Source organism: Halichoeres trimaculatus, unplaced genomic scaffold, assembly GCF_033239565.1.
Source record: "Halichoeres trimaculatus isolate MK-OKI-2021-1 unplaced genomic scaffold, fHalTri1.1 fHalTri1_scaffold_21, whole genome shotgun sequence".
In the NCBI taxonomy this organism is placed as follows: domain Eukaryota; kingdom Metazoa; phylum Chordata; class Actinopteri; order Labriformes; family Labridae; genus Halichoeres; species Halichoeres trimaculatus.
In genome coordinates this window covers 13,871,584-13,892,775 of record NW_027437199.1, presented here as the reverse complement: position 1 = coordinate 13,892,775, position 21,192 = coordinate 13,871,584, and the positions used below count along the sequence as shown (strand labels likewise).

The 21,192-nt window shown below is 39.8% G+C and overlaps 1 protein-coding gene across 2 annotated transcripts in view; it reads left to right on the top strand.

Moving 5' to 3' along the window:
• The window catches only part of ptprz1b (protein tyrosine phosphatase receptor type Z1b), an 82,268-nt gene that overhangs the window by 47,278 nt on the left and 13,798 nt on the right, over positions 1-21,192 (top strand). For both annotated transcript variants that reach the window (XM_074698125.1, XM_074698124.1), the window contains exons 3-14: positions 2,311-2,490; positions 7,173-7,324; positions 7,419-7,514; positions 7,631-7,697; positions 8,047-8,204; positions 10,792-10,942; positions 13,209-13,393; positions 16,368-16,494; positions 16,590-16,642; positions 18,647-19,123; positions 19,217-19,373; positions 20,445-20,663. In XM_074698125.1, the coding sequence (XP_074554226.1) occupies positions 2,311-2,490; positions 7,173-7,324; positions 7,419-7,514; positions 7,631-7,697; positions 8,047-8,204; positions 10,792-10,942; positions 13,209-13,393; positions 16,368-16,494; positions 16,590-16,642; positions 18,647-19,123; positions 19,217-19,373; positions 20,445-20,663 (2,022 nt within the window). The remainder of the gene's footprint in view (positions 1-2,310; positions 2,491-7,172; positions 7,325-7,418; positions 7,515-7,630; positions 7,698-8,046; positions 8,205-10,791; positions 10,943-13,208; positions 13,394-16,367; positions 16,495-16,589; positions 16,643-18,646; positions 19,124-19,216; positions 19,374-20,444; positions 20,664-21,192) is intronic.

Sequence of the window (21,192 nt, the reverse complement as noted above, 5' to 3'; positions counted from 1 at the left end):
TAGCTAGAAATTGCCGCCCGGACAAGCTTCCTCTTTTACTATTCTCTAAATACAGCCAGAGGAAATGAGTCAATGTTAAGAGTGGTTGAATGGTTGCACAGTGCATTGACACATCAGCTCATGCAAAGAATGTTTATCACTGCACAGAAACACTCTGAGCAGGTCTGTGAGAGGACAGAGGAATAGTTTTCACCATGTGCCAGCTCTGCATGTAAAAAAAAGAAGAGAAGTGAGTTTGCAAGCAGAAAAAAAGGGAGAAGAAGAAATGAAGCATACACACATGCCAGTGGATGATAGTGTGACATTCAGTCATGAATGAATCCCCAGACATCCAAGCTGCATGGCTTTAATTTGGCAGGGCCATGTGCTCATAAAAACCTAAATCCACAGTAATTTTGAGGCAGAGCTTGTGATATTAACTGAAAATTGTGTCTTATGTGAGAGTCTTATAAACTCTAAAATACACTACTGTCACCTCCACCTGTCCCTCAGTGCCATTCTCTTTTTAGTGTAGCATATTGGGCTGATTTTTTTTTCGTCTTAATGCTCTCTTTTCTCTTTCAAAATTATTCATGTGAAACGCAAAGCTGTCAACACACAAAAACACACCAGCAGCACATCAAAAGCTGCAACAGAGCTCATGCTGTGAACCCCCCTAAAAAATCAATTCATGGATAACGTGCACAGAATTTAATAAGCAACATGCACCAATGATGTAAACAACTGAACTTCTATAGAGTTCTCTGTAAAGACTCATCTCAAAACAGTCAAGTTTAACCCACTCTGACCATCTGCGCCTTTAAAAGATATAATTAATATAAGACGGTTTCCTTTTTGTTGGTGTTGTTTTGTGGTGTAATACATCAGTGTGCAAGTGGAAGCCTCATGACCTGTGAAACATAACAGCACTTTCACCATCAGTCAGTTTTAACGATGATCGTTCAATCAATAATAATTCATAATAAATGTTATCTCAAGACACTTTACAGAAAGATCAGATCTAGACCCTTTTCTTTTTATCTCATAGACTGACCTAGCAGCCATTTCACCCATATTTCATCAGGTCAGGAAATTTGAACGCAGCCGGAAGAAATAATCTACATCTGCCATATTCAAATACAGTTTCCTGACAAGCATTTCCATAAGCATTCACAATCAATTCTGGAAAATCCACCTGTTTGGGATTAAATGCAGTTTTGATATGAATTACCTCAACTCTGTTTTTGTCTCTGTCTCCTGTTTCTTCTTTCCACGTTTAAAGCAATACTTATAACTTGCTTCCAACAGTGACAAATGAGATTTCTTCTAATTTTTCCCCCGGTTTTAAGATTTTGTTTTGTGCAGGAGTTTAAAAGTCACAATGCTGCTTGAGGCATGGTTTGTAAAGGAAAATAAGATGTAACTAGAAAAGCACTCAAAGTGCAGACCTCCACCAAGCATATTGTGATTGAACACTTTAGTCCTACTTTAATTTTATACTCCCTTTCAGCAGACTGTCTGCTACTATTTGGTGTTAGTTGCAGGTTTGTACCATAATTTGTTTCCTGACAGCTTGGAAATTATGATGACCCAGTACATATTTCATATTCCAGATCTTTGTATCCAGGATATTGCCAGGATCTGGATCGTACTTTTACATCCGTCAGAAATTATGGCGACCTTCTCTCTTATTGTTTTGCAAAGTAATCAAACCATTTATCATGGAGTTATATGCACATATGGTGAAAATGGCCCCATCTCACAATGATAAAGAATCCTTTAAAAAAAATCCTGGATCCAGACGGTGATCCAGTTCACCTCCAAAATTACATCACTTCTTCCTCATTCTAATTTGAACATTTCCTGAAAATTTCATCAAGATCTGTTTGTTACTTTTTGAGTGATGTTGTTTACAAACAAACAGACAAACTATCCCAAAAACAGAACCTACTTGGCAGAGGTAAATATCTGAAGACTGTAGCTCTTTCTTGTACTAAACTCATAAGTATGACATGACAAGGGACAAAAAGCTGCTGAAAAGTAGGCTGTTTGCCTGTCAGAGTAAAACCCCAGCAGCTCTAGGGTGAACTTACTTGAAGACGATAGAGTAACGTTCTCTGTATTTTTTGCTGGTGTTTTGGTTGCACCTGTGAAGAGGACATAGCTGACTTTTTAGATTGCAATAAAGGTAGTAATACACCCAGCATTTGGTAATTCATTGATTTTGAATTTGCTCACTTAAAACACAGCAGAACAACATTTTAGCAGCAGTTGAGCTTTCCAATATGAAAATGACATCATTACGTTTTCTCTCCTTTCTCTCGCATGCAGGTGCACTCAACCAACGTAACTGGGGTAAGAAATACCCATTTTGCAACAGCGCCAGACAGTCTCCTGTGGACATCGATGAGACGTTCACCCAAGTCAGGCTGCAGTACCAGAATCTGATGCTGGAAGGCTGGGACAAACTCACAGCAGAGTCCAGCACCATTCACAACAACGGAAAGACTGGTGAGCCAATGTTCTTAAATGTTCTGTAGCCTAGCTTTAATTTTGGTTGTCTATTACGATGACCTGAACTAAGATCTCAGCTCCTGCTGTCTACATGTCACAGTGTCCTGTCACCAGAGGCTGTGCTCGCAGTGTCTGAAAGTGGTGTTAATGAAGCTGCCTCTGACATTTGTGTATGAATGTGCTGTAAGTGGGTGTATAAATACAGTCCATTTACCATCTAACTCCTCTGTATGTGAGCATGGCTGTGGTTGTAACATTTTCCTGTGTGGATTTTCACATCAGTCTTGGGGAAGAAGTGTCTTTTTCAAATAAAGCAACAAGCTTAAAGTCCAATCACATGCTGTTCTATCTTTGTAAAAAAAAGCGTCTTCTATCAAATTGCAGATAGGTGCGTAATGAAGCAGCAGCCAGATGTGGAAGATAAAATACAGATTTTAGGGGTGGGAGAAAAAATTGAAAATCTTTCAAATTCTTCATTTTTGTCTTTGTTTATAAACTGGATTAGAAAAAAGTTAACACTGGGTGAAATATTTCTCTCTGACTCAGGTGATGTACAATTTATGGGGAAATATGGCTCCTCATCATTTCACTTTTTCGCATGGTCTAGTGTTAAAAAAGCAAACTAAAAAACACAAAATCGTACATATCGAAGACTCACAATCGTAATAGAATCAAATGGTGCGAGTAGCATATTGTCCCAGCCCTAAAAGATTTGGTCAATGGAAATGATTTTGACCTCCTCATCTGTAAAAGCAGGAAGGTATACCCAGAGGAAAACGAAAGGCAAAGAAAATAAAGGCGACAGAGAACAGGAAGTCAGGAGGAGAGCAGTGCTGAGACATCATGTTGAGAGAGAAAGGACATCAACGTGAAGAGGCAGAAATGAAACTGAGTGACAGAAAAGAGCAAGAGGTATAAGTGTATAAATATATTTATATATGGAGAGACAGAGAAAGCAGTGGAGAGAATGAGGACAATGTGGGGAGACAGTGAGAGAAAAAGCAGCAGGCTGAGTGATGTCTGGACTGATAAACTCATGGAAGCTGTCTGAGCTATCATCACCATCTCTCCAATACAGCTTGGGCTGTGTGAGAGTGTGTTTGTGTCTCTTCATGTGTGTCTGTTACCTCCATATGTTAATGGTCCACAATTTAATCCTCTTTTTCCCCTCTGTGAAGTCAGAGAGGAAATTGCATTTTAAACACATGCTGCATAGCTTTCATGATATGAAAGATTTATACAGGCAGGCACAGTTTCACTAAACTGGATGTTCAGCGCTGCTGTGGAGTGAGGTGTCTGTAACCGAAGTAAAATGAAGACACAGATTAGAGATTAGACACAAACTGTGAAACCAAGAGTCAGATACTGCACACAGATTTTTCTGTTATTAACAGATGCTATATGTAAAAATAATCTGATTAAAGAATCCTGCTACCACCATTAAGCCCTCTGACCTTTACTGTTTGTGGCCTTCAGCTTAATTCTGAGGCTCACCACAAAGACACAGCAGGTACATGCCTTTATAGATTCTCTATAAACCAACTACAGTATGTGCCACCTTCCCAGCTTGCGACAAGCAGAAAGTATTAGCAAATGACTGCAGATACAAGATAAAGACAAATGCATTGCCCGAACAAAAAAATTAGTTGCAAAAAAATAAAAAGGTCCCACACTCTAGTATTTTGTTGGACCAACTACAACTTTGATTACAGCATGCGTTTGCTGTGGCATTGTTTTGATAAGCTTCTGCAATGTCACAGATTTATTTCCATCCAGTGTTTTCCATCATTAATTTTTCACCATTGATGATGATAGAGTCTGACCGCTGTGCAAAGCACATCCTAAAGATTCTTAATGGGGTTGAGGTCTGGACTCTGTGGAGGCCAATCCATGTGTGAAAATGACATCTCATGCTCCCTGAACCAGTCTTTACAATTTGAGCCAGATGAATCCTGGCATATGACCGTGCCATCAGGGAAGAAAACATCCATTGATGGAGTAACCTGGTCATTCAGTATATTCAGGAAGTCAGCTGACCTCATTCTTTGAGCACAGACTGTTGCTGAACCTAGACCTGACCAACTGCAGCAACCCCAGATCATAGACTGCCCCCACAGGCTTGGACAGTAGGCACTAGGCATGATGGGTGATCACTTCATCTGCCTCTCTTCTTACCCTGATGGCCCATCACTCTGGAACAGGGTCAGTCTGGACTCATCAGACCACATGACCTTCTTCCATTGCTCCAGAGTCCAATCTTTAGAAATAGAAATAGAAAATACTTTATTTATCCCTGAGGGGAATTCAGGAGTCACAGCAGCAATCAAGAAAACAAAAGAAAGAAAGTGAATAGAAAGTGCAAAAAGGCCCACAAGAAAATAGATGACGACAATGACGACGCCTTTATGCTCCTTAGCAATGCAATGAAAGCAGTATGCATTTAGCAATGATCTGCTGAAATATAGAATAGAATAGAATAGAATAGAAAATACTTTATTTATCCCCGAGGGGAAATTCAGGAGTCACTGCAGCATTTAAGAAAACAAAAGTAAGAAAGAGTATAGAAAGTGCAAAAATGTCCATAAGAAATTAGATGACGACATCCCGTCCACCACTCGTCCACCACTCTCCAGCCCAGCCAGTCTCCACCTCCACAGGGTCCAGGACTGAGCCTCCCCAGCAGTCTGTTCAGTCTCTGTCTCCTGGATCCTGTCTGCTCACAGCAGGCGAAGCTCCTCCAATGTGTCGCTGCGTCCGATGTCTGCTCCGTCAGCCACGTCCATGAACAGCATGATGCCACTGGATTAGCACAGCTAGCTCATCCATCCCCCGGAGCGAGATCCCACGTTCCCAACAACGATGGATGGAAGGACAGGTCCACGTCGTCACCTCCCAGCTCACATCCGAGCATTTACATGCTACAGGCTGCTAACAGCTAATTTCGCATGTAAACAATGCAGCCATGGTTACATGTAGGATCTCCAGACAAACACAGGAGAAAAGTAGTAAAAATATCGCCGAAGCCACAAAAAGTTTGGTGTCCGTGACCGACAATGAACCATACAAAGTGATGATCCACTCCAAATACAAAGATGACGAAAGAGAGACGAAAAAATTACAAGAAACGGACAAAGAAGAGAGAGCTGCTGCAACAGGCAGCTACTTGGGTAGCGCCTAGCAACCACACTATATGTAAGTCCTTCCCTAAAAAATACGTCATCTGGTTGGCAACATGCCTTGTTCTCTAACTTGTATTCACCTGTCAGTGATGATGGAGCCTTTCCAGATGTGTAAGCTGCCCATGCTGTACACTGTAATGCACCCTCATCCCATCAGAGATGCCGACTTTTGAACTGTGCGCTGGTAACAGGCTGGATGGTCCCTCTCATTTTGTTTGGTCTGATCACAGAACATTTTCCACTTTGCCTCGGTTCATTTTAGATGAGCTCTGGCCCAGAGAAGACAGCAGCGTTTGTGGATCGTGTTCACAAATGGCTTTCTCTTTGTATGACAGAGCTTTCACTTACGTTTCTGGATGGCACAGTGAGCTGTGTTCACAGAAAATGATTTGTGGAGTGTTCCTGAGCCCATGCAGTGATCTCCACTACAGAGTTATGCCTGCTTTTAATGCTGTGCTGTCTGAAGGCATGAAGATCATGTTCATCCAGTGTTGGTTTTGGTCCTTGTCCCTCAGACACAGACATTTCCTGATTGTTGGAATCTTTTGATACCATGAACTGTAGATATCAGATATTCAAAGTCCTGCTAATCATCTGCTGAGGATCATTTTTCTGAAATTGTTCCACAATTTTCAACACAGTTTTTCAAAGACCAGTGAAACTCTACCCATCTCCACTTCTGGCAGACTGAGCCTCTGTATGTTCTCTTTTTTATCCAGTCAACTTGCCTGTTGCCAGTTTACCCAATTTGTTTCAAAATGCTCTCCCGGCTGTTTCTTATTGGTACCACTCACTTTTTCAGACTTTTGTTGTCCCTTTTTTGAGAAGTGTTGCTGCCATTAACTTCAAAATGGGTAAATCGTTTGTATTAAATAATAAAATATCTCACTTCAAAGATCTGAAGTTTTTTCTATTTTCTGTTGAGGATAAAATGTGTGTTTGTTAAAAATCAAATTAAAGTTTTTTTTTAATTTACATTTCATACATCATCTAACATCTCTATCATTTTAGAATTATGGTTGCACATAAGAGTCAAAAGATCTGCTGCTGAAAAAAATGTGATCTTGAAAAACCCCCTGTTAAAAAGTTGGCTGGGAGAGAAAATCGCAAATCAATGTCGAGATTCTTGTAAAAAAAAAAAACACTTTTTTTCCTCAAATTTAAATTCTTTATTTCAGTCTTTTTGAACACGATAGGAAAAAAGTGACCACTTTTCTTCTGCAGAGGATTAAATGTTACTCTCTGACTCACATGATGTTCATTTTATGGGAAAATATGGGTCCTGATATGGCTCATCATCATTTGATATTTTCTCATGGTCTGGCGTCAAAAAAAGCAAACAAAAAATTGCAAAAATTGTAAACATTGAAGAAACGTAATCAAAATAGAATCGGCACATAAATGTTAACTCTGTGGTTTGTTTTCACAGAAAGTGGTCATTTGTATGGCATTTTCAAGGTAGATAACAATGTCTAAGTTAATTTCATGTCTGTTCTTCAGTGGCCATCGATGTCGAAGGGGACTTCTTTGTGAGTGGTGGAGGCCTGGTCTCCAGGTTCCGTGTTGGTAGAATCACCTTCCACTGGGGGCGCTGCAATGCAACATCAGAAGGCTCTGAACACAGCCTGAACGGGATGAAGTATCCTCTGGAGGTACAGAAACATCTCGCCTGTTTGTCTCTACCTTAATACAGTTATCCAACAATTCTTTCCACCAATTAAACCCATTTTTTTATCTTTAATTCAGATGCAGATTTATAGTTATGATCCAGATGATTTTCAAAGTCTGGATGTTGCAGTCAAAGAAGGAGGGAGGATTGCTGCCCTGGCTGTGCTCTTTGAGGTTGGTTGGACATGTTGAGGCTGCAGAGTTAGAGATCAGCTTGTGTCTCTGTAAATGAAGTTCTTCCTCTCCTTGTTGATGAATTCTGTTATAGCAGCTTATGTTGTTTCTCACAGGTCAGCCTGGAGGACAATGAGTATTACACTCCTGTCATAGAGGCCCTCGACACTGTCAGCAGGTTTGGTAGGTCACTTCCATATAGGGCTCAAATTGTTTTTTAAAGATATATTTCAGGTCATTTTGCCTTAATAGATAAGAGCTAAAAGAGATGTGTGAAGTATTTCTCAGAAACACTGAGGCAGAGGGAGGATCAGCATGTTATTATATTCAGTGATTTAAAGAGCTGTTAAGCTGTTAAGTATCAATATTTAAGTAGCTTTGATCAAATTTATTTAAAAATGTATGAAAAACAGTGATAAACATTAAGAATATACAATATTATTCTAAATCCTTTATCACAGGCTGTTTTTTTAGTTTGATTTTACACGTTTGTTGTGACATTTTGTCTCTAATAACACTTTTTCTTTTTCAGGTAAGAGCGGATCAATGGAAGGTTTCACCCTGAGGTCTTTACTGCCCAATAACACAGATAAATACTACATCTACAACGGCTCTTTAACTGCACCCCCCTGCTCTGAAAATGTGCAGTGGATCGTCTTCAAAAACACTGTGGCCATATCAGAAACACAGGTCAGTGAACCTAACACATACATACGTACAAACACAGACTGAAATTCTAGTGATGTGTATTTATAAACAAGGAGTGCAAACTAGATCATGAGCAAAGTTAGTAACAATTTCTATATTTTATTTTTCTGAATCTGAAAGCACTGCAGGGAGGTCAGACAAGGCACAGCACGGTGACGAAAATGCAGATTATAACATTTCAGGAAAGCAAATATTCATGACTAATGAACAGGTTTTTGCAAAGACAATCACTAAAGAAGTGCAGATATGAAAGATAACACATCATCCAAAGGGGAAGATCAATAGTAACACTTTACTTTAGAGGTCTGCAAATTTCATCGCACTCAGGTAACAAGTTTTTAGTTTTAAATTTCATGAGAATTTGGTGAAAATAAGCACATAATTTCTGGCCAGATTCTGTTTTGCAGTGCCCCTGCACTCGCAGTGTCTATCATAATCAGGTAAGGCCAATTTAAAACCCCACTCTTGGTGAATATAACATCTGAAGCCTTCAGTTGTATCATGTAAAACATTATAGGCCTAATCATACAGGTATATCATTTTACATGTGATCTCAAATATGCATATCAACAAACTCAGTTCTAAAGAACTTGGTGAACTCAAATAACAAATAGCTAACTATCAGCTGTTTATTGGGAAATTGAATTATTCACTGAACATTTCAAAGGTAATTATCAGAGGAAACAATAGACCTAACTTCTGTATTCAAGAACTAAGCAGCTATTTATCACCTGCTTCTCTGGAAATAGAAGAAACGTTGGGATACTTCTAAAAACATTTTGTGGTGGGTTGTGATTTAACTTCTAATAACTGTTTTGCTAATCGTCGCTGTCTTACCTTGCAATTTGGAGTAAATCTCAAAGAAACTGGAAAAAACAGTGACCTACCACCATCACATCACCCCCATCCTGCAGCAGCTCCTCTGGCTCCCGGTCAAGCATAGGATTGAATTCAAACTGCTCCTGTACACCTTCAAGGCCATCCACAACCTCGCCCCTCCATATCTGTCGGACCTTCTCCACATCGCCACTCCAGTCTGCTCTCTCAGATCCTCCTCCTCCTCCACCCACCTCACTGTGCCCTCTGCCCGCCTCAGCACCATGGGGAGTAGGGCCTTCAGTAACTCTGCTCCCCAACTCTGGAACTCCTCCAGACCTCCGTAATCTGACCTCCCTCTCTCTCTTCAAATCCAGACTCAAAACCCACCTCTTCTGAACTGCTTACTCCTTACCATGATCATTCCACTCCTATCCACCTAACCGTCACTGTCTGTTATATTTTGCTGATTTTGTAGTTTTTTGTTTTGTTGATTTTATTGTTGTTTTATTCTGTAAAGTGTCCTTGGGTGTTTTGAAAGGCGCTTTTAAATAAAATGTATTATTATTATTATTAATTGCGACTTGCAACAATAAATTTGGACATTATTTTAAAGAAGTTATGTGCTAATTTCAAAGGAATAAGAAAAAACTTTGTCTAATTATTACCTAAGTGTGATGAAATTTGCGGACCTCTAAAGTAAAGTGTAACCAAATCAACACAAAAAAGAAGTCCCTTACTGGAGCTAACAAATGGATTTGTAAAGAGAACTTGTTAATGGTCAGTGTTTTACTCACATGGGAATCTGGAAAGCAGAGAATCAGCACAGAAACCGGGTTATCAATTGTTACAGATGAGATCAATTTCACTTTGAAGTTAAGCAAAGTTAAGACAAACCAAACAATAAAGCCAGAGCAAGTGTACGCAGTATTTTAAGACTGATAGATAGATGGATAAATGATTTAAAATGATCCCTTTTACAATGTATTTCTTTCATGAATGCTTCGTAATTTATTATATTCATACAGAAACAGTTGTTTCTTGCTTTGATATAACACTGTTTACAACATCAACCTCTTGTTGACCTCCACTGTTGACCTCTCTTTTGTAAAACAAACATAACATCTGACATAAAGGCCAAACATCCTCAGTAAATTTGACTTTGCGTGTCTGCTTGCAGTCTTTTGTCAAATTTGAGGTCAGTTTACTTTGACATCTGTGTCTGACATAAAATCAAAATGTCACATTAGAGTGATGCAATGTGACAGCATTAGTCCAAATGTTAAATAACAGAGTCTGGTCTCTGTAGAAGCATGATCTGCTTAAAGAAACGTGACATCTCAGTCTGACACTGTAACTTTACTCCAGGCTGCAGACGGTTAAGGACCTCTGAGGAACTGAGCCTTCAAGTGAAATCATCTGTGTGATAATCATCAATTATGTAGCCAAATAATGGAGAGAGAATGAGGTCATGAGAGCAGTTGTGTGTTTATTTCATGTGCACATTTGTGTGTGTTGGCTGTGTTGCATGATTGAAACAGGGGTGGCAAGGCATGACATGGGCACATAGTCGCTGGCCAAAAATAGAGCAGTGCCATCTCTTTGCCTCTGCCTTGCAAAAACACAATACCCTCAGACAAACACACAGACAAGCCTCAGCTTCAAGTTTTATTCTGGCAAATGTGGCGAAAGAGGAGATTCTACGTTCTGTATTTCATTTGTTTCACCCCGTCTTCTCTCTTCTTTTGCAAAGCTGGAAGCGTTTTGTGAGGTGATGACGATGGAGCAGGCCGGATATGTGATGCTGACGGACTACCTGCAGAACAACTTCAGGGAGCAGCAGCAGCAGTTCATGGGTCAGGTGTTCGCCTCATACACCGGCGTGGAGGAGGTGCAAACACCCAGTATGTCATCAAACATTTCAGCTCATGTCTTCTTTTATTTTTAACATTGTCTATTCGCAAGATGCTGATTGTACAGAAAGATTGCCTGGATACAAGGATGTAGTTATATGTCACCTTGAAGAAAAGCACGCTCCTTCCAGAAAAAAGTCTGCACTAGTTGCTGATGGAAGTCCAACAACAACTCACTCTAAATGACTGACTCTTCAGGGAAATTTGGAGCATTTACAGATTTTTTTTCTGGCCAATAATCAACAAAGCACAGCCTAAAGGCAACTTGGCTCACAGATAATCTTTGTTTACATTACCTACACAAAAGCCTATGGCTGTGGAAACGCAAACAGGGCCAGGCTCAACCGAGTTAACCCATTCCAAACCGTACTGATCCAAACCAGACTGCTCGGTGGAAATATGGCTTATGTGGAGAGCAAAAGCAGGAGGAACACATACTCCTGTCATGACTTGCCAGTTCCCCTCAGTGGTAATCTGATGATAGTTTATTCATTTCTACCTGCTAGTGCCAGTTAAAACATTTTAGCTTGAGCGCCAAATCTACTCCATACCAAGCTACCAAAGCCAATCAGCTTATAAGCAATCAGCTGTTAAATCAGTTCAAAGTTCAAAACTTTCAGATTGTATTAGAAATCGAAACCTAAGACCTGTTAAATGGAAAGAACCACTGCAGAATAATTCAATCTTTAGGGCTCAACCCCTGGCTTCACAAGAACTACTGAAAAGTAGTCTTTTGCACACCAGGCGCATATTTGTCCCACAAATATTTTGCACGTTATTTATTTTTTTGAACTTATTGTTTTTTTAATGCAAGCTTTCACACCAGCAACTTTCTTTGGATGAGCGAAATTGCGGCTGAGTACATGTCCGACCAATCAAAACGCTTGTTGTTGACAAGTCACATACTGAAACTTTCAACATTGATTGTGTTCATGTCCCAGCTCTCGTTTTTTTACGACAAAAGACGTAAAACTACAATGACAATTATTACAAAGACATTGTTTGGAGGGATATAGCTGCGAGATTGAATATATCACCTCCAAATTTTTTGCAATTTCGTGCCGTTTGTTTGTGTCACCCTCAGTGTGCAAAGGCCTTTAGAGTGCAAATATCACATAGTGTTTTAGACGATAGACATTTGGTTCTAAGATAAGCTTGTTATCTCAAAAATTAAGAAAAAAAACCTGAAGGAAATGATTTTAGTCCCCTCAGTTTTCAGACTTCTTTTTACTTGAATTTTTTTTCCCTCTGTGTGAGGATCTTCCCGCTATGGCACAGGACTTTTTAGCCATAGGCTGTCTAGCTATTTATATGTTGAAGGAGAAATGACTAAGCTAAGTTGTTGCAGCTTTGGTTGCTTGAGTGTTTTTGTTTTTTAAATTCAAGATTTATGTTACATGTGCACATGCATCTGATTTGAAATTGGTGCTGTGTTTTAACATTAAATATTATTGTCGTACCAGATATTTAAGCAGTTCAGAAAATGACATAGATACGTAGGAAAACACTAGTATTGGTCTACCGTGCAGATTTTGTGCCCTAAAAAATCTCTCTCATTAGAGTTAAAAGATTTGTACCTCAGACTTCCTTCCCATATCTCCATTTCCATCCACTTGTCTGATTTAAACCAGACTCAGGGCAATCCTCCCTTCAGGAGTTTCTATATATGTTGTATTATTAACTTATTTTCATCCATGACTGAAAGTATTTTCCATCCTCTGCGTCCTCTATATCTCAAGTCTGTCCTCTAAGGTCAGCCTGGCCGTGATCATCAAAAGATATAATTCACTACGCTCTCTCCATCTCCATAAAGCCAGCCCTTGAGAACAGTCAGACTTAAGGGTTGCCAGGAAGCTTGACTTTGTACTTCATTGCCCCTGCTCCTTTCAGAACTGGCAATTTATTTTGCAGCTCTTTTTGAAATTGCAATAAAGAATTCAGAAATTTACAAAGAGGCTTTTTGCCTGTAACAAAATTCATGCAGCCATACACACTCACAGACACACACACCTTCTCGTCCCAGCTTTGAAAATGTACTTTTGCTCTCTTCCGTTTCTGATCCTGTCCCTTAATATCAAGTTACCTGAAGCAACGTAGAGCTAAAGTGCAGTATACATTTTCTGTGCAGATCTTCAGCTGTGACTACCACTGTCAGGAGGTGTAATCTCCCTCTTCTGGTTTCTCAAATTTTCTTGCAAATCACTCACAACTAGCTTCTTTTCTTCCAAACACCTGTCTTTTTATCTCCCGTCTGCAGCCTGCAGCTCAGAGCCAGAGAACGTTCAGGCCGACGCTCAGAACGACACGACCATCGTGGTGACATGGGAGCGTCCCCGTGTGGTTTATGACACAACTATCGACTGGTACACGGTGGTGTACCAGAGGCTGCAGGGCCAAGACCAGAAAAAGCAGGAGTACAGGACAGATGGAGACCAGGACGTGGTATGAAAGCATCTCCAAACACAAACACAGAAAAGCATCACCTCTTTGTGCTCTCATCTTTGATTGCATGTCATTTCCATTCTTGTTTTGGGACATTATCTCCAGTTCACACAGGTATTTGACTTCAGAATAGAGGTTAGCTTATACTGACCTGATTAGTTGTTCCCTTTTCCTCCTGCAGCATGTACTGTTTGTTCTGTCACTGTCACATTGCCCCTGTTGTTGGGATTCAAATTGATCAAAGTGAAGATCAATCAATTGGTTGTGAAGATCAATCTTGGCCTCTTAACGGGTCATTGAGCATCCCTTAATGTGACCAGCAGTAGTGAGTGTGTGTCTTCATGTGAACTGTTTGGTATCTCTGTGCTAGTTTTAGTCTTCATGTCCTCCAACTTTGAAAACGTTGATTTGATTGAGGATAATTTACAGATTAAGAAAGAGATACTAGAAACTGTACCCCCAAACTTTTTTCTGCAAGGATTTGTGTTTGCTTTTGCTGCTTCTGTGGTAATCAACTGTTTATCTTATTTTCATTTAAATAAATATAGAGTATCACATCAAGTTTAGGCAGAGGATACATATAGGGAACTGTTTACTCTTTGAAGAGGTGCGAACATGGTGGTTTGTGCAAATGCAATAGCCTTGTGACCTGTTAGACCTTTTGCATGTGACATCATAATTCACACCTGGTCAGCTGAGATGTCAGAGATTTGTTACTTGAGCCTTGTTCCCAAAATCCTCTGTTATCAACATATTCAACCATGACTACCAGATCATAGCCTGGTGCAGAAAAAATTCTCCCGTCTGAACAGCTGATTAATGTTATTGATATATAACAATTGACAGACGACCTCCTTATAACTGTAAGAAAGAAGGCTAAGGACTGCCTCATTACCAATATGGCTTCTATTGATGATTTGCTTTAAATCTCTGGCTGTTTTCCAAACCGCCTACTACACTAGCAGTGCCTACTATTTTGGCTAAAATTCAATATGTAGTAGTCAGTTTGCGAAAACTTGCAAAATCTGCAGGATGCCAAAAATCCCCAGATATCCTACTAATCCAGGAAAATTTCTCAGTTTGCAACAGACCAGTCTATCTGGCATACTATTTCCCACAATGTACCACGTTAACGCTGTTTGTCTATGCGGATGGCAGGTTTTGGTGAATTACCACCATCTACTGGAATGACTCTGCATTACAACTACAATACAACAACACTAACATTGGATGGTCTATGAGATAGAAGTAAAGTGAAGTGATAAGAAAGAAACATTGGTAAATTTAGTCACTTCTGGTTGTAAAAGAGGTGTTTACTTCCAGAAATTTATTAAAGCCCATATAAACCAATAATTTACTCTTTAAATTTAATGAAAGTGGATTATATGGATGTAGTTTTTCCATCAGCTGTAAAAGTAAAAATTCCTTCCAGATTTATTTATAGGAAATGATATAACTTTTGGTGTAAGATTGGAAACCAAGTATGATGACCCTGCTATGATATGATTAACAAAGTAACTAAATGCTAAGATCTGCCCATAGTTTTTTTTTGTACATTTATGATAAAGGGAAAAAAAAAACAAAAAAACAGCTGTAGCACCGCTTTCCAAAACAGGAAACCAGAGTAGTATACTACAAAACAGACCCAACAGACCAGTCATACTACATGCAAAAGCAGTAGGTAGTACGTGGTGCCTACTACATACTACATTCACATGTCTTCCTATTTCAGAAAGACTGGTGAAGTCACAGAGACTACGTCCATTGACCACAACAGCTGAAATAGATGAACAACCAGCTCTAGTAAATTACATCTTAGACATAAATTGAGCCAAAGTCTACAGCAGTGAGTGAGGTCATCATTGACACTTGACTGGGAATGGTCAATGCCATCACCAAAACTCATTCAGTTCTTTAAAATAAAAATAATGCATCCTGCAACTTGAAGTTATATTATTGTTAAGCCAATGTGCTGTTCAGGTCAACTTCTCTGGGTTAGGAAGGTAATCTAACAGTGGTAGTGTTTAAAAGTGTGCCATCCTTTATGTCACACATAAAAGCCTCATTGAAAAAAAAAATCCTTTATAAGAGTGAGACTACAGTCAGGAGTAGCTGTCCCTCTGGTGTTAGCCTCTTTCAACAAGCCCTTCTTTTATATAATTAATAGCTTTAAATAATTAGGGGCATAAGGAGCAGTGTTGATGAATGAGTACTTAAGCTCATCTGACAGGATTGGGGCTGCGTGTCGAGCGCAAACCGGTTGGGATCCAGACTGTACAGGACGAGTGGACATGGCCTCTTGATTAAAACAGTGGAGTTCATAATGTGGACGCGTCTTAAACCTGCCCCCTTTCTAATGAACAGAGACAGGCAGCTCAGCAAGCTGGTTTGAAGGAGTCAAGACGATAGGAACGTGTGTCTCTGTCTGTTGTTTTATCACAGTAGTACACAGTTCTCAGGTCCCAGTGTGATGAACAAACCATTTGAATGTCGTTAAATGAAGCTCAAGCTAGCTGCCAGCTACACTTGGATTAAATAAGGAAGATTAAATGCTGACAAAAAATCATTAAAGATTTATTTTGTATTCATAACAGGCATTTCGTTTTGACAGATAACGTGACAAACATGTAAAATAGGAGATATGCAGCATCGCTAATATGAACCCTTTAATATTTGCTTTTCAATCACGTTTCATATTGCTGTATTATAAAATGTAATTACACCTTCCTTTTATCACCCGAACCCTAAACATGACTCACTTTAACCGCAATTAGCAAGTGTATGTTGTTGTCTGTTCCCTGTGGTTTGTATGAGGGCCATCATTATTGATACCAAAAGCCAAAAACAAATGCAACACTTTGAAACTGCAGTGCATAAACATCTTGGTGAAAACATGATGTCTTAATCTTCATCTTTTACACAGTCAATGGTTTTTAAATATTCATTTAAATCTTATCTATGTGGCGCTTTCCAGGGTGCCATCATCCCCAGCCTGCTGGCCAACAGCAGCTATGTGGTTCAGGTCGTTGCCATTTGCACCAATGGACTAAGAGGAAGATGGAGTGACCAGATCATAGTGGACATGCCGTTAGAAGACCCTGGTACATAGAGCACTTAGCACACAGTTAAAGCATTTTTTTTCAACACTTGCTGCTTTCTGAGTATGTTTTTCCATACATGTTTTTTCTTTCCGTAGAAAGTGATTCAGATCCAGATGCTGTTACTAAAGATTTTGGGGCAAACAAGGAGGTAAGAAAGACTGCAAACCCGCTGTTTCACCTGACCCCACTCTGCTTGGTGGCTTTTATCGTTTGCAGCGCTTGTTTTGCATGTATTCAGTCATGTAAGTGAACATAATGAGTATGCAAATGCTTGCACTTGTGTCAGCAGAGCCGTGTTCTAGTGTGTTTTGAGAGCAGCACAAAAGGTTATGAGAGACCTTCCAGCTTGTTTCAGAGCAGTTCAAGAAGATTGTTATGCCACCATGTCTCCCTCCCTGAGAGATTAGGAACAGCCTGTGCTCTTCTGCACTGAATTAATGGAGGCTACTGAACGCTTTATTATCATTTAACTGAATATTGAGGAAGCTGAAAAGGTGCGCTGCCACTGTCTGTACAGTTGCACCAAAAAATAAAAAATCTGAAGTCAGAAGAAAGCTTAATGAAGACAATGACAAGGCCAGGCCAGAAACAACATCCCGTCTTACAGAACAACTCCTCCAAACAATCCACGGGTGGTGGAATAATGGTTATACATTTGAGCATTAAAGCACAGCAGGATGAGGTTGAGTTCTTGGAATACACAAGCTAGTATTTGACTTGAGAAGAAAAATGTTTTCTCAGATACAAGTCTTTGTACAAAAGTGAGATTAGTTCCCGCTACAAGAACACAAAGTCATGATGTCTGATTTCAACTTTTGTCCTCTTCTGTTAAAAAAGGTTATGCATGTGATGTCACAGCAAGCGGAAGTCACTGCAGTTACACCCACTGAGTGGCAGAAAGAGGGAGAACAGTGGCAGTGTTGGCTTAATACCGTCAAAAACTCTAAAACAAAACCAGAAATTGGGAAAGACCTGTTGCGCGAATGATTGAACTAACATGTTTGAAAAGCATTCAGAGCTATCTTTTGACAGGCTGCTGAAAGACAAAGAAAAAGAAATTAGAAACTGATGGGCCGCTGTAATTTTCAGAAACAATCCAGGCAACCAAAGCTGGATTTGCAGTTCCTATTTTGTGTCAGTCAACATTAAGTTATGCTGTATTTTTGGGTAAAATAATTCCTCAAATTTCAAACCCTCTAAATATCAGAATTTTTCATTCAGCTTTATTTTTCATATCTGAAACATTTTTGTCTTTGTGTGATGAACATTGTGATTGGTAAACTAACTTAAACTGAGGCTAACCCAGTTTTCCAAATAAGAGGGAACTCCAGCACAAGCAGCTGTAGCTGTGCTGTATAAAGTATTTGATATTAACTTTACTTGAATACCATCGCAGAGACTACACGCCTATTAATAATACACTCTATGTTTAATACCAAAAGTACAAATAGATCATACGTGTATTCACTTGGGTCAATCCACTTTATACTTTTTTATACTGTAAATCGAATCATGTAGAGGCTTTCCCTGGAAATCAGGTACAAAAAAATAACAGGTTATGATTTCTGACCACATATTGGTTTTTCGCGGACCCCTGGTTCTTAGGAAGCTTTAACAAATCAATGTTGAGTCCAACTATCCTCAACTTCATGTCGTATTCCACATTTTTTCCGGTCTCACTGTATTTACTGCCACTCTCCAATATGCTAAGTGAGGTTTGTTTTGCCACTCAGTCCGACTAAAGTGGGCGCGTCCCACTAACATCCCAGGGTTTGTTATTACAACATAACAAGATGAAAAGACTAAACCGAAGTACATTTGTGAACTTATTGAAAAATTTGAATTCATTTTTTCTTTTTTGATTCAGACAGAAATGCTCATTCTAGTTTTTATGTCATACAAACTAGTTCCAAAATGGACAGAAGCAAAGGTGTTTTAAAATCTGTATAAAGTCAGTGAAGTTTACTGTCAAGAATAGATGTTTTCCCCTCTTGAACTTTTTACAGAGTGTATGACTGCATACCTGGTGTGTCTTACATTTTTTGTTACTTCTTTGAGGCCTGTCTTTTTTAATCCCAAACAGTGTCTGAGTCAACCCTTTGTGACTCAAGAACTCAGCGGTAACTCAGCATTGCTTTATCCGTTATGCCAGGTGTCATCCAGCGGCAGATGGGAGAAGCCAGAGAGTGAGAACCAGTTAAATTTCCCTCCAGAAGATAACAGCCCTGTAGAGGAGGTCCCCCTGGAGCAGACCAAAGTTTACCAAAACCAGCCTGTCGACAAAACCCAATCCAACCCAAACCTGCCAGTCAACTCACGATCAACCCCAAAGTCCCCCTCTGAGTCTGCTGTCCTCCAGAAAACTCGACTCAAACAGAATGTGAAAAAGAAACCAGGACTGAGGAAGTCCAAACCTGAGGAAGTGGATCAGAACTGGATTTATGAGGACCAGATACTCACAACGCTGCGGCCGTTCACTAACTCTGGTTTTGATGGTAACAGCGCAATATGGGTAACTGAGGTAACGGAGCAGCCAGGCTTCTTGTTTCCAGTTGCTCAGACAGCAACAGCGCCAGCAATCAGACGACAAATCACAGAAGAGGCCTCGCTGTCAGAATCACAAAATCAGGTAATTAAACAGACAATCTGATCTCAGTGTTCATCAATCTTAAACCAGCAAAGCAGAAATTCCCCACAACACCAACACCTCTTCTACCTTTAGTCAACAGATCAGGATCCACCTGAACAAGTTGGTGAGAGCGACTCCCCTTCTCCCCAGTCAGACCTCTTCACCCCTCCTGTGGAGGACATCAAAGTCACAGACGTCTTCTATGAAGACACAGACAACAACGCCTCAGCAGAAACCATAACCTCACTGGGTAAGACTGGAGAGCCTTATTTTCTCTGCACTCCACTTGATCAAAAACACCTCAGGTTGTAACTGCAGCAGCAGCCCTTTGTGAGTGCCGGAGGGGGAATTTAAGCTCATTAATATTTAAAAAAGTACCAGCAGAAGATCCCTCTACTGCTGCTTGTTGTGAAATCATTTGAACAAATGGCTTTTTAATGGCTGTTCACTCTTCACGTGTTTATGTTTCATAATTATGTCCCCAAAGCCCAATGAACACACAAGACGAACTATTTAACTAGTATTTCCTTGAAGTTTTTCCAATATTCTTAAAAAAATATTCCTAGCATCTTAGAAATCTTACTTTAGAGTAAAAAATAAAAAAATATTCTTAAAATTATCTGAGTGGTTTTGAAGTTTTTTAGGGCACACTGATCATGTACTCATTACTTTACTTCACATTACATCCCATCACAAGTTACTTGTTACCTCACGTCATGTTAACTATTAAAGCAGTCAGAGAGCGCAGACCTCCACCAAGCATATTGTGATTGTCACCAATGCTTTAGTCTTACTTTAATGTTATACTCCCTTTCAGCAGACTGTCTGCTACAATTTGGTGTTAGTTGCAATTATCATTTATACGATAATTTGTTACCTGACAGTGTTGAAAATTATGATGAGCCAGTACATATTCCATATTCTGGACCTTGGTATCCAGAAAATTGCCAGGATCTGGATCGTACTTTTACATCTGTCAGAAATTATGGTGACCTTGTCTTGTATTGTTTTGCAAAGTAATCCAACCATTTATAGTGGAGTTATATGCACATATACCGAAAACAGCTGTATCTCACAATGATAAAGAATCCTTTAAAAAATCCTGGATCCAGGCGGTGATCCAGTTCACCTCCAAAATTAAATCACTTCTTTCTTATCCTATTTTGAACATTTCCTGAAAATTTCATCAAGATCTGTTTGTTACTTTTTGAGTTATGTTGTTCACAAACAGACAAACTCTCCAAAAACATAACCTCCTTGGCGGAGGTAACCATATCACGTATCTCCTCATGTCATAACTTTGGCTGTCATGTCCCCACAGGCAAAAATGTGGACAAGGTCTCCCCTCCATCCTCTGACGACAGGGATGCCCCTGTTAACAGACCTCTTCCAGAAACCATCACCTCCACTTCTTCTTCTGTCTGGATAACAGAGAGGGCGGGGACTGCCAGCAACACACTCGCAGAATCTGTCTACAAATCATTCACCACCTCTTCTCTGCTCAAGGTGCTGATGCACACAACCCAGCCCATGTTTAACGGTAAGCTGTCGCACATGCAGTTAGTCATGAATGTAATATGCCATGGAAGATATCACTGTATTACCTATGAGGAGAGATTACAGGCTTTAGTAGTAAAACCAAACAGCAGTGCGAAGTGAATAAAGAGGCTTTTATTTTGGTTGGTAGTCAGAGGTATGATTGCCTTTCTGCTCAAATAGCCCTCATCTTTTCTGTGAAACGGCTTTCTCTGGCATGTTGCATGGGGTCAGGATGTAGTCTGTGCTGACTGTGGTGATGATGACGCTGGAAAAGAAAAAGCTGCTGCCTCCGATTATATTTGAAGTGATGCTCTGCGGCTTCATCTCCACCTGAACTGCTTGAGAAATAAAAATGTGCTTCCTCAACTCTCACAGCCTATTTCAACTCCACATGAGGTCATATTTTTAGAGCTCTGCAAATTTATCTTGAATCCACTCAGTCTTGGTGCTTTGCATCTACTTTTGAGAGTCCTTTTCTGGGTCTGCTTTTTTTCTGTGGCTCAGCACTGCCCTCTAGTGGCTGTTCTCCT